This window comes from Nicotiana sylvestris, chromosome 7 (assembly GCF_000393655.2).
Source record: "Nicotiana sylvestris chromosome 7, ASM39365v2, whole genome shotgun sequence".
Classification (NCBI taxonomy): Eukaryota; Viridiplantae; Streptophyta; class Magnoliopsida; order Solanales; family Solanaceae; genus Nicotiana; species Nicotiana sylvestris.
In genome coordinates, this window is record NC_091063.1 from 173663305 (window position 1) to 173677049 (window position 13745).

The window sequence follows — 13745 nt, forward strand, 5'->3', positions numbered from 1 at the left end:
AACATAAACGTGTACCCTATATATTATATTTATTTTAAAATAAAATCGCTTTATTCAAATCTAGCTATACTATTTTAAAAAACTATAATTATAGGGTTAAATGTGAAAGGATTTTAAAGTTATATGCAGTTTTTTTTGTTGCCAGAGGTGAAGTAGTATTTAATAATTAGAAAAGATAACAAAAGTTCCTAACATGATTCCATATGACCATTAACTGAATTAAGTATGATGACATGACAACAAAAGATAAATTTCTTTTTATTTTAATTCAAATTTTCAAAACTTTATCTATAAATTTAACCACAATATATGGTAACTTTATTCCTTTAATATATATATATATATGATATGATATAAATTTTTTGATGCATTTGCTTATCTTTCTTTATCTTTTATTCTTATTTAAATCAAACGAACTAACAAGGACATATAAAATAATGCAATAAATGTACAACATAATAATACAGAAGGATAATATAATATGTGAAAATAAAGAATAGGCAGTTTGGTGTACTAAGTTTCCGCTATGCGCGGGGTCCGAAGAAGGGATGAATCACAAGGTCTATTATATACGGTCTTACCCTGTATTTAACTATTTCCACGACTCAAACTCGTGACCTCGTACTCACATGACAACAACTTTACCCGTTACAGCTCCCCTTCTATATGAAAATGGATGATGCGACTACAAAACGACATCGTAAATTCGAACAAAGTACTGTTGAGTGAGGAATGTACTAATACTGCTGCGCGTTTTGTGATCCCGCGAAAATTTTGATTTTACTTTAAGAAAGAAAAGGAAAAAAAGAGATTACAAATTTGAAACAGACACATATATTACATGGGCACAATTTCAGCACTCACACGAAAAACACTCTCAGAATTCCTTTAAAAAGACCTCGACGCCATCACCACCGTCTTAAGGTCCATTTTTATTTCAAGCTCTTTGTTCAGGCTTCTGTATTTTCGAGTTCTAAGGCTTTGCTGATTATATAAAAAGGTGCATTCTCGCTCTTTTGGTTTAATTATATTTTGGCTTGAATCTATTTGATAAAATGTCTCAATGAAGTAAATTGATGTGTATCTGTTTGAGACTGTTCGTGTATTTAGTTAGATGACATTCACATTGATTTCATGCTTAATTTTGATTAACTCCATGACGTTAAGTGATTTTGTGCTTGTTGAATCATTAATCCAGTGTTAAATTTAGTTTAAAATAAAAGAGAAAATATAAAATGGTAGAAATGGATGTTGGGTCTGTTATTGATCTTAAGTTTCCAGCATATTTTTGGTGTTACTTGTGTGAATCGAATTGGTGAAAATGAAAAGGAAATTTGCGCTTAAGATGTTTCTTGTTACTTTTATTTTCATCACTTGGATCACTAGAAGAATGTTTAGGCCCGTCAACAGATTGGGTAGGTAACTCTAGGTGACTTCATTGCTTATGTGCTTGCTTGGAACTTTCTTGTATTCATTCGAAGGGAATGCCCCGATTTCTTTATAATGTACTAATGAGGCCATCCGTTCAAGACCTGAGGTGTCGGGTGCACGGATAGGATAGTGTACGGTTTCTATTTTTCTTTTGTTTTATCTTTGGAATGTATTATAAGTATTTTTCGTCATTTCTTTTCTCTTTTGTGCATGCTTGTATTTTTTTGGTTTCAATCCCGTATTTAAAAAGCTAATGAGATCAAGTAAGTAACTGTATACAGGACTAGAGGGGTGCCTAATACCTTCCCCTCGATCAACTGAACCTCCTAACCCGATCTCTGATTTGCAAACTAGTTTTAGAATTAAATAGTACAAAAGGGTTTCAATCAAGAAGAATTCGAAGTTTTCAAAAGGTTAGCAAAGTTACCTAACACACAGTTAACAATTCTCATTTTTAAGTTGGGTGGCGACTCCAAATTATTTTTTCAAAACCCTTTTCAGTTATCCAATTGTCGCGGCATTCAACTCCCTCGAAAAAAGGGGACGCGACGCGTATTAGAATTGACAAGCCTCATGGCCTATGGCTATCTGATTGTTCCATATTGGTGCCCACAAATGCCAATTTATACTTGTCATTTGTTGCTTTTCTCGGATAATGAAAACAGATACTTTTTATTTTGGTCAAGGTATAGACAACTTGTTCAGAGACGATAAAATGGGTGTAAATGAGTTAAAGGAGGCTTTAATCTTTCTCTGCAAAGGAGAAGAACTCTGGAGAATGGCTGTTCTTTGGACTCTCTCTCTTATCATTTCCTACCTGCAGCTGTTTGCCCACAGCCTATTCTTGGGAAAATCCAAATTCAGTGATCGTTCTTCACCTTCACTGCCTACAACATCATCTGATCCTGCTACTGCTTCTATCAGAAAGCCTATCTGCATAATTACAGGTGTAAGTGAGCTTTTAGCTTTTTTTGATTCTTTTAGTTTATGTTGGTAGTTCAATGTGATTCTAATCCAACCTATGTCACATTGACTATTCATTTTTTTCGCCAATGCCACAATGATTGTTCATTTTGCCTGTATATCAATTTGAATGGTATATGACTTATGCGTCACATTACCATCCATGTCTTTTTCTTATTGGTTTTAAATTTACTAATCATTTTTTTATCAAGTAAATAAATTTCATTAATTTACTATCATTTACAGGCCACATCTGGTTTGGGTGCTGCAGCTGCCTATGCCCTTGCTAAAGAAGGCTATTATGTTGTTCTCGGTGGGCTTCTTGATGCATGCTTCCTTGATATGATAAAAAAAATGAAATGCTGTTCTAGTTTTACTTGTACTTATTTATTGCAAGTGCCACACAGATTTCCTGATTTGGTTAATAGATCAAATATGTGCATAGAGAAGCACTCTCCATGAGAACAATGCAGCTAACTTGCAAATCTAAGAATCTGCTTAGGAGAATACAGATGTTGTGCTTGTTGATTTTGATTATTGTAGGCAAGGTGAAAACGTTACCCCCTCCTTTTGCTTTCGCGTATTTATTGTAGGACCTTTAGCCATTTGATGTCTTTGGTTATATTCAGAGGGCGCTGCAGCTTCAGGAATCGCCTTCGGTTATCACTTAATCTGGAAAAAATCATGTGAAGTATAGTGTGTGGATTTGCTTCATCTGATAGAGCGAAAAAGGCTTTGGTGGGTGGGTGGGTATCTTTGGTGTAAGGAAAAGAACCGCTTTAGATAGTTGGATCTTCACAAGGGGATTAATCATTGTTAAAATTTTAACAAATTCATTGTAAAAGAAGATTGTTTAGCTATTTATAGCGTTTTGATGATAAGCTGTTTGCCAAAGAAATTTGGGGAGAAAATTTTGGATTCCAATGTAGGATATAGATGGTGTCACTGTACAATAGTGAGGTATTTAGTTTCCTTTTTCTTATGTCTTTTTGCTTTCGTCTTGTTTTAGACCAGGAATCTTCTTATTTTTAAGTTTTAGTATCTTAATGCCACTCGAAATGGCAAATTGCTTTTCTGGTGATTTTAGAGAATTGTTATTTACTATATCAGAAATCAATTCAGCAGCCGGCTACTTTTGTTCCAATTACTTTTGCAACTTGTCTTTTTTCTTTTATTGTTCATGCAACTAGACTTTATACTTATCACAAAAAGTTTTTAGTGAAGTTCCACCTCCTAAGTTGATGCTAGTATGGTTGAACTGACCCTCTATTACTTGCAGCTGGAAGATCTTTGCACTCGTTGTCAAAGGTACTGTAATGAGTCATTGGCCTTTATCTGCGTCATTCTGATTTTGCTTGGATATATTTTGATTAGTTCTTATTTGACAGACTGTTTCTGATATCCAAGAACAGCTAGATGATGCTTGTGTAAAAGCTTTTCAGGTTGATTTGTCATCATACAAGTCAATCTTGAGCTTCAAACACTCCCTTCAACAGTGGCTGTTGGACTCAGACATGCATTGCTCTGTCCAGGTCCTAATAAATAATGCTGGAATCCTTGCGACATCATATAGAATCACTGCAGAGCAATGTGATCAGTAAACCACCTAAATCTTTATACATTGCTTATCTTCATTCTGGCTAATTATCCTCACGATAGGTCGGCTTAGGCATTCTTCTCAAGAAACACTACTAGTTTATGCGTTTCGTCCTTTATTTTTGTGGAAAAACTATCTCTTGCTAAGCCTTGTATAATTGGAAAATGCCAAATTTTACAGAAGTATGAAACATAATTTAGAAAAGCATTTTTAATTGACAATATTTATCCCAACTTGACTTATCAGATAAGCAGTGAAAAGTAGTGTTTTCTTCTTCTTATAATTCTGCATGGAATCAACACCCTCCACTTCCCTTTGATGTGCAAGCAACTGTGCATCTTGCCTTAATTTTGTTGGAGAAATCTTTAATTACTATCTTACCAGACTTCCATATTCCATTGCTAATCCATCTGGAGGATTGAACAAATTGTAGCAGTTCATCTTAGTTATTTGTGGAGTTCTTTCATTGAAAGGAGGTGACAAGTGTAGGAACCTTGTCACTCCATGACGAGAAAATCTCTTGTGTGCATTCGCTTTCTGTTTTTACATGATAGGATCCTGCATTGGTGCTAATCAGCATTCTTATCTTCTTGCAGGATGATGTCAACTAATTATATTGGTCCATTTTGTCTTACAAAACTGCTTTTGCCGCTTCTAGAACAGAGTCCTATCCCTTCTCGTGTTGTTAATGTTACATCATTCACGCATCGGAATGGTAGGTATAATACCTATCGTATCAGTAGTATGTGCACTCGATGTTCACCAGCATCACAGGCACTCGATGTGTAAAAACAAAAGGTGTTGGCTTGTGTCAAAAGCATACACGTAAACTACTCTTGTGCTTTGTTATGTTGCTTCATATGCCTATCTATCGTAATATCTTTGACATTCTTCATTTTATTTCCTCTACACTATATTCTTCAGTGATAGAACTGCTGTATTCTGTCATTTTGAAGTTTTTAAACTGATTAACAACTCAGCCTTAGAGATCTCAGGATGAAGGTTGCCTGAGATAATGAGCTAGATTATAATAGATTCTTCATAGCTAAAAACAGAAGCCAATCAAAAGTAGTTTGTGCTAATAAACTCTCTGCTGAAAATGCTTCTTATATCCTGTTTCGCTTATCTTTTCTCCTGAAATATATTACAATGGAAATACACGAGGGTGGCTTTTTTTTAAAATTTAAATAACAATTGAAGTGGAGCTGCATTTTGTTTCTTTGAATGCTCTTTCGGTTTTTATTGGTGAACTTACAGATATGAGTGTAATTTGGCATTTTCTACTTTTGGTCGATAGCGTCTAGCATGGAGGTCACCGGAGAAACAATATCTGGGAAGTATTTTTCAAAATTAAGTTCCTACCCATTTGCTCATGTATATGAGTATTCTAAATGTAAGTTGAATTTGCCAAATTAAACTAAGCTTGGCTACCCTTGAGCTCATTGGCACCTAAAATCTCTGGCCACTTCTCTTGCAGTATGCCTTCTGCTCTTGACATATGAGCTTCATCGACGAGTTGGTCTGGTGGAGAAATCTCAGAATGTCTCTGTCATGTATGTTTATGTTCTCCTTTATCAAGCAAATGTTATGTTCTCTCTGTCACCTCCTAAGTCAGTATGCTTATCAATTTTATTCTATACCTTTCAAGAATGTATTTTGTTTATTAAGGTAAAACTTATCTTTTGTGTTGGTTTGTAGAGGTTAATGCATACTTATCCCTATGGTGTCACCTGCTTGTTCGTTGCCAGTAACTTAGAAGCTAAATTATAGGCTAATTCTTCTTTCATTGTTTATGCATATGTTAGAGTGAAAATTGAGCTTTCTGAGATGTGATATGATAGTTGCACAAAAATGATAGCATGTAGTTGTATGTGATCTGATTGACCGTCTAGAGTTAAGTGGTTTTAGAGCAAAGAGCATGTGAAAGAAAATTGCTCTCGGCTATGTTAATCTATTTTCAGCCTCTCTATCTAAGTGGAGACTGTAACTGTATAACACGTGGGGCCTGTTAGAATGTAAAGAAGTTATTGCATGCCTTTCAATCAGAGCAAGGATTGGATATACAGTGAGAATTGCTGAATGTGGAAAACAGGGAAATGTTTGTTATTTTCAACTTTTTAGCTTCTAAGATTTCTTTCTAACTTATTATCTGTCTTTCTTTAGTAAATTGGCTCATGTAACCCTAACAGATCAAAGAGCTCTTTAGATGTCTTAATTGGTGTATTTTTTTTTGGGGGGATAAGACTCTTAAGTGGTGATTTTATTTGCCTGAGCGCTTGTATTTTGGTTTCTGGAATGATGAAGTGCTGTAGATCCTGGAGTAGTGAAAACCAACATTATGCGAGAAATTCCTTCATGCCTCTCATGGTTGGCGTTTTCCGGTTTGAAACTTTTGGGGCTTTTGCAATCTCCTGAAGAAGGAGTCCGCTCTGTTCTTGATGCAGTACATGCACCACCAGTGAGTCTGTCCTACTATCATCTGTTTTGTGATGTGTATCAATTGGCTCTCAATTCTTCCATTTTTCTATGATTTGATTTCCTGCTTGGTCGATGTCTGCAATTTTCTGATAGAACCTGAAGGAAAAAGTTCTTTGCAACATGCTTCTTAATGAAATTTGGCTAAAATACTTGTGTCGTTGATAGATTCCCCCGCATATAGAATTTTTAATGAAGAAAAGTCTCCTATGAATAAGTTCGGCTAAGGTCAAACAGCAAATGGGATTGATAAATCACGTGTATCAGATGTTCTTGGCTATTATCTGGGATTCCTCATGCTTTGATGACTGTACCAGGAAACCTCAGGAGTATACTTCTTTGGAGGAAATGATAGAACTCTAAGATCTTCTCAGCTTTCTTACAACTTCAAACTTGCAAAGGATCTTTGGGATGCGTCGTCTCAAATTCATCTTGAATTTCAGCTTGCTTCCCAAGGTACAACTTGACCAGAGACGTTAGAGTTGCAACTTTCGTCAAGGATGTATGAAGCGTGGCTGAAATTACAAATACCTTTTATACGTTCTGGAAGAGGTTCCAGTTAGTATATTGATGTTTCATTGGTTTCCTTGCCAAGTCCTGTTATGTTATTAGTTAGTCAGGCAAATATGTGGCCATAATTACTTTTTATTATACATTCCTCAATATTCTTCATTGTTTACTTTATATGTACTTACTTTAACCAACTATACTAATGAACTCGAACTACCTATACTTGGTTGTAATGATTAGTCATGGATAAGTTGCAACCAAGCCTTTGAGCATCTTTTCCATTCTTAAAGCTATATTTGTAGTAACCTTTGAATGTCTTAATGCCTCAAAACTTAGCACTTGTACCTCTTTGGTCACTCTTAGATCCAAGATGCATTTGATAGGTAATACATATGATTTACTCTTGAGGGTTTGCACAACAATTAATCAATCCTATAAGTTTATATTCTTCTTTATAATACCATCATACTTGGAAGCTTATGAAATACTAATGAAGTGGTAAGTGACGGATGGTATGCCATTGTAGGGAACTTGGAGAACAATTAGATGAACTATTTCAGGGTGAAGCTTCAAAGGTTAGTGTCTCTGTCACTCTGTGGGTGTGTATGTGTGCGCGTCTCTTTCACTCTGTGTGCGTGCGTGCGCGTGTCTCTGTCACTCTGTCTGTGTGTGTGTGTGTGTCACTGTGTAGGTGTTTGACTGTATGTTTAGAAACAAATATTGAAGATGAACTAAAGGCCCTTTGTAAAGCTTTTTAAAATCCCTCATCATTAGTCTTTTGTTTCTCTCTAAAAGAGGGGTAGTTGGCCAGCCTATTAATCTTGAAATTCAAAGTTTTGAAGAGCCATATCCATCTATTATTCATTCATCCAAATATAGCTCTTCTGTTGTATTTGAAATCGGGGTGGCACAACTCGAGCGTTTACTTTCTCTAGAATCTTCAAAATTTCGTGTTGAATACAAGTTGCAAAAATTAGAGTTAAACAAATATGTTAGTTATAGGGAATGTTACGAAGTTTGAAATTTTATTTTAAAAAATTTCTAAAAAATAAAAAATAGAACAAATTAAATGACAAAAAATAATAGAATACAATTATTGATTTAGTGAACTGCCTATTATTGAAATGGGGTCCTCTCTTTCTACTAGATGTGTTTGTGAGCGCACGCCTGATTGTGACAGGTTAAAAATGATCATAGAACTACTAGGTTCACTAGTCTAAAATTAAACTTTAAATGGTAGGAAACTAAGAAAAATGGGCAATAATAAATAAACTTCTCCTAAAAAAGGGTGTCTACAAAATAGCCATTCGGATTCATTGTTTATTTTTCCTAATCGGTATAAATAAATTATACATGATTATATATACATATATATCTATATCGGCTATTTTTAGTTTAGCGATTAGATGGCCAGATATTTAGATTAATTCTTCAAAAATTGCAAGAATATGATTATGATGCTTTTGTTTGTTTATTAGTCAAATATCCGAACTAGACAAGATTAAGAGCCATTTTTTCAGTGGAGACTTGAGGTCAAGAGTACTTCAACTTAGACGAAGAAATGAGAAAGATAAGTGAATGGTCCTGCATTTGCAAATAAGCACATGCATGAGTCATGACCAAAACTGAGGAAGAAGAAACCCAGATTCTTTATTGAAGAGTGGAAATCACGCTTAAATAAAAAGTAACAAAAATTCTCTATTTTATACTAAAATTAGAATTTCTGATAAGGCTGAAAGACTCCGAGAAAGTAAAAAGGGCAGCCTGGTGCACGAAGTATCTCCCGTTTACACAGGGTTCGGGGGAAGGGCTGCATTCCGAGGGGGTGTGATGTAGGCAGTCTACCCTGATGCAAGCTTCAGTGGCTGATTCCACTACTCTAACCCGTGACCTATAACTTTACCATTGCTCCAACCTAGAAAATATAGAAAAATATGACAAACAATAAAAGATAAAAATGCTAAGAAAAGAAATTATATGTGCTAAGCTACTGAAAAAGACAAAATGGAAGTAGCATCATTTTTGTCGACGGTCAATTGCTATTTATAGTCTATGATGGGGTAAATAGTTACTAAACTAGTGAATTTACCCGCACCAAGAAAAACTTCAATAGATTTATAGAAATATCAGCAGACTAACTAATAATGAATTCATATATTATTTCTCTTTTTAATGAGAAAAAACACTTGTAAAATAACATATATTTGGATAGATTCATAATTTGGTTTATTTATCTATATATATAGAAAGAGATATCATTTGGCAGCTCTCTTTGGTTAAGGATCCTATTTATCTAATTTTTCCTTCTTTTCTTTAATTCTTTTTTCTCCTTTTTGTCTACTAATAAAGCTTATTTAATTTTTATATGTTAAGAAAGTTCAGGGAGTATTTATAAGAATTCTAAAAAAATTTGACACAACCTTCACTATGCAGGTCAAGCTTTAAGACAATGGTGTGGTAGGGTGTCATTCTTTATTTATTCAAGGAAGTCACTGCCATACTTTTTCTCTTCGGAAAATTCTTTTCTCTTATCTTATTTGTTTTCTTCTTTTATTTGTTTTTCTAAAAGACTAGAACTAAAAGAGAAAAATAAATCTTCGAGTATTATGAAACAAAATGAAAACAACTAACCTTTTAAGAAAGAATTTAGAGTGTTTAGATAAACATGTTATGAATGAACGTTTCTAAAGAGTTCTGTAGAAGAAAAGTAAATTCAGACAAAGAAGTTGACCACCAAAAAAAAAAAAATCAGACAAAGAAAAAACTTATCATTTAGCATCACCTCAATTTGCATGTGCAGTCCGGGCGCGTAGCCGGAAAGCCTAAATGTGAAAATATGTGAAAATTGATAAGTTTTGACTGTAAAATGAATTAATTTGACTTCGATCAATGTTTTGGGTAAACGGACCCGGACCCGTGATTTGACGGTCCCGGAGGGTCCGTAGGAAAATATGGGACTTGGGCGTATGCCAGGAATCGAATTCCGAGGTCCCAAGCCCGAGAAATAAAAATTTTAAAGAAAATTATTTTCTGAAATTATTTAAAGGATTTAGAAATGAATTTTGATTAGAACATAATGGTATCGGGCCCATATTTTGGTTCCGGCGCCCGGGTTTTATATATGACTTAAGATGATTCTGTGGAATTTGGTGAGAAACGGATGTCATTTGACGTGATTCAGACCTAAATTGCAAAATTTGAAGTTTTAAGAAGTTTGAAATAATTCTTTGATTTTGAGGTTTAATTCGATGTTAATGATGTTGTTTTGGCGATTTGATCGCACAGATAAGTTCATATGACGTTTTTGAGTTAATACATATGTTTGGTTGGGAGCCTCGAGGGCTCGAGTGAGTTTCGGATGTGTTTCGGAAGGTTTTAAACTTATAAAAAGTTGTAGGTTTTTGCTGTGCAGTGCCCAGGGATTTTGTTCTTCGCGTTCGCGTGGGCCCTCTCGCGAACGCGTAAGGCAAATATCCCAGGTGCCAAACTTCTTCTTCGCGAACGCGAAGCTGGAGTCGCGAACGCGAGGCTAAGGGGGGAAACCCTTCGCGAATGCGAAGTCCATTTTCGCCCAGTTATTTTAAGTTTCAAAAACAGAACACATTACGGGATTTCCATAATTTTTCATAAACTTCATCTTCTCCACACCTCTTAGGCGATTTTTGAAGAACTTCTTCACCATAACCTCTTGGGTAAGTAATCTTTGACTTGTTTTCTTCCATTTTTATCAACACCCACTAGATTTCTAGGCCTAAAACATGTGATTAAGGGTAGAAAATTAGGGATTTGGGTAGAGTTAGGGCTTTTTGATTATTTGGAAATTTGACCTCGTTTTGGGTCGGATTTGAAAATAAATTATATATTCGGGCTCGTGGGTGAATGGATGATCGGGTTTTGGTCCGAACCTCGTGTTTTGACCAAGCGGGCCCGGGGTCAATTTTTGACTTTTTGGGAAGAATGATTAGAAAGCTATAATTAAGCATTGGAATTGGATTGTTTAGCGTTTATTGATTTATAAAGTCGATTATGTATATATACAATTGATTTGGAGCCGAATTCGAAAGGAAAGGCGGTGTTTGAGGCTTGAGTTGGCCGTGGAAGTTCGAGATAAGTGTTTGGTCTAACCTTAGCTTGAGGGATTAGGAGTTGTGTCCTATTTGCTATTTGCTTCTCGTTGAGTACGACGTATAGGCATGCTGACGAGTATCTATACGTTGGTGTCAAGCATGACCGTGAGTCTTATATTGTGATTTTCATGATTTCGTTGTATTATTCATGCCTTGGTGAAAATTTCTATTTGTTGTGTAAAGTTGTGGAAAGAATTGTGACCTATGTACATTGAGGAGCGTTGGCTCCAGTTGTATAATGCATTGTGAGAGTATAAGTGATAATTGAACCTCTGGAGTGTTGGCTCGAGTTGTGAAGTGAATTGTGAAGTAAAAGTAAGAAAGAGAAGAGATCATTATGTTGCCCCCTTGCCGGGTTATTGTCGAGTTGTGGCTCCCTTGCATGGTGTTCTTAATTGATATTACAGATGCTTAGGTTGATGATTCTTCGTGTTGGGTAGGGATTGTGGATATAGCTGAGGTAGTTAGGTGTTGTAACAAGTTTAGTTATAGCTGAGGTAGTTAGGTATTGTAACAAGTTTGGTTATTGCTGAGGTAGTTAGGTGTGGTAACGAGTTTGGTTATAACTGAGGTAGTTGGATGTTGTAACAAGTTTGGTTATAGCTGTCGAATCCCTTGTCGGGATAATGTAGACTTTATTGATCCTTTGTCGGGACTCTTGTTATGATTATTGACAATATTATATATGGATCGGGTTGCACGCCGCAACAATATTATATATGGATCGAGTTGCACACCGCAACAATATTATATGTGGATCGGGTTGCACGCCGCAACAATATTATATATGGATCGGGTTGCACGCCACAACAAAGATACAAGACATGGGATCGGGTTGCACGCCTGCAACAAAATGTGTAAAGAAAGTGAAATCTGCCTTTGTTCCCTTATTCTTGCTAGTTGGTGGTTTTTGATTCTTCAATAATTCACTTGATATTCTGTTTTTACCCGTTATTCTCCGAAGCATGTTTCCCCCTCCCACCTTTATTTGTTTATTTCTACTTTACTTTCCGCTGTATATTATATAACTGCACAGGTTTATTTGATAGTCGGGTCCTAGCCTCGTCACTACTTCGCTGAGGTTAGGCTAGACACTTACCAGCACATGGGGTCGGTTGTGCTGATACTACACTCTGCACTCTTTTGTGCAGACCCCAGCGTTGTGGACTTCGGACCGCAGTGAGATTGTTGATTCTTGATCATCAGGCGACCCGAGGTAGTCCTGCAGGCGTTCGCAGGCCTTGGCGTCTCCTTCTATCTACTCTTTCGTTTCTTACATGTATTTCCAGAAACAGTATTGTATTTAATTCTTTCAGACCTTTATTTGTAGAATTCTTAGACCGTCTGTGAAACTGTGACACCAGTTCTGGGTAGTCGAGACTCCAACAGTTGTATTAGATATTCATGTTCAGATAGCTTATTGTTTCTTTCTTCCGCTTATGTTAAATTCCGTTGTTTAAATGTTATCATTTCGAAATTGTTAATGAATATAAAATGGTAAAAAGGTAAATTGTGCAATTAATTGGCTTACTTAGATCGTATTAGTAGGCGCCATCACGACTCCCGAGGGTGGGAATCCGGGTCGTGACAACCCATTGCTAAAATGCTTATGGTTCACCGACATCAAAAGCCATTAAATATAATTCGTATGCTTTTGTTACATTCCTAATTCCTTTAAGCTGAATGATCTGAGGTTTGTTGAATGCAACAGCCTCTTTATTGTCTGCAGTATAATCCTTTGTTTGCAATAGAGAGTTATTCGTTGCTAAACTTAATCATACATAACATTTTTAATAGAGCATACAATATGAATCTAAGTAATTATGAATCTTAAACAACAAATTAATTGACGAGAAATTCAACCAGAAGAAAAAGATAGAAGAATATTAGAGTATACAAAGAAATTCTTTAAATATTCATCCACGTATAAAGAAGGAAAATGTTGAAACAAATATCTATTTTTCTAAGAACCTATGAGACAATTTTGACAAAAATACCTTTCTTGATAAAAGATAGGTATATATCACGTGAACTGTTTGAACAATTGCGAAAATTCTTTCCTTTTCTTCTTGACCTCATCAATGCAATTTTTCTAGGGAAGTAAGTTGACAGTAGCAGATGCTTCTTGTAGAACATATGAATTGATAGCCAAAAAAGAACTCAGACTGAAAGAGGAAGAGATTTGCAACAGAACCTAAAAGAAGGAAAATATAAGAATTTCAGCCCAAGGCCGGAATACAAAACGTTTGTAACCGTAAAGTAATTTAATAACATGAGCAATTATTTGGACAATTAATGAAGAAATTTTTGGACTCTTTATAATATGACATAAATGGAAGGGAAAAAATGAAAGAGTGGGAGGTATAATTAAGAGGATTTAATTAAATAATAGATAGAAATAGATACAACTTGAAAGCATAAAAAAAGCATAAAATTAGACAAAAAGTAGAAAAAAATCAAAAAAAAAAGAAAAATTAGATAAATAGGTTCCTTGGCCAAAGAGAGGTGCCAACTCATATCCTATTTTCCTAACTTTATATATATCTAGACTAGATGGGTCCCAACTTCCAAACTATGCTTTGCATCCTCAATTCAAGTTCTAGTACTGTAAGCTTTACAAGCGATTTAATTTGTTTATATAA

At 35.3% G+C, this 13745-nt stretch overlaps 1 protein-coding gene across 2 annotated transcripts; it reads left to right on the forward strand.

The window, feature by feature from the left end:
* The first annotated feature begins 776 nt into the window (after positions 1 to 776).
* On the forward strand, positions 777 to 12580 carry LOC104217627 (uncharacterized). Of its 2 annotated transcripts, none has more exons than XM_009767921.2 (12): positions 777 to 1000; positions 2124 to 2380; positions 2641 to 2707; positions 3674 to 3702; positions 3783 to 3991; positions 4588 to 4706; positions 5289 to 5384; positions 5469 to 5544; positions 6296 to 6449; positions 6784 to 6922; positions 7503 to 7551; positions 12255 to 12580. In XM_009767921.2, the coding sequence occupies exons 2-11, from the start codon at positions 2147 to 2149 to the stop codon at positions 7520 to 7522; spliced, it is 1143 nt and encodes a 380-aa protein (XP_009766223.1). In that variant the 5' UTR covers positions 777 to 1000; positions 2124 to 2146; the 3' UTR covers positions 7523 to 7551; positions 12255 to 12580. The 2 variants fall into 2 exon arrangements, with proteins under 2 accessions (XP_009766223.1, XP_009766222.1); XM_009767920.2 differs by having other exon boundaries at positions 865 to 1000; positions 2118 to 2380.
* The last annotated feature ends 1165 nt before the right edge of the window (positions 12581 to 13745 follow it).

Coding starts and splice junctions, on each gene's coding strand:
- LOC104217627 (XM_009767921.2), top strand. CDS start 2,147: ATGGGTGTAAATGAGTTAAAGGAGGCTTTAATCTTTCTCTGCAAAGGA. Junction 5,385..5,468: donor TGTATATGAGTATTCTAAAT/GTAAGTTGAATT, acceptor CTTCTCTTGCAG/TATGCCTTCTGCTCTTGACA. Junction 6,923..7,502: donor ATTTCAGCTTGCTTCCCAAG/GTACAACTTGAC, acceptor ATGCCATTGTAG/GGAACTTGGAGAACAATTAG.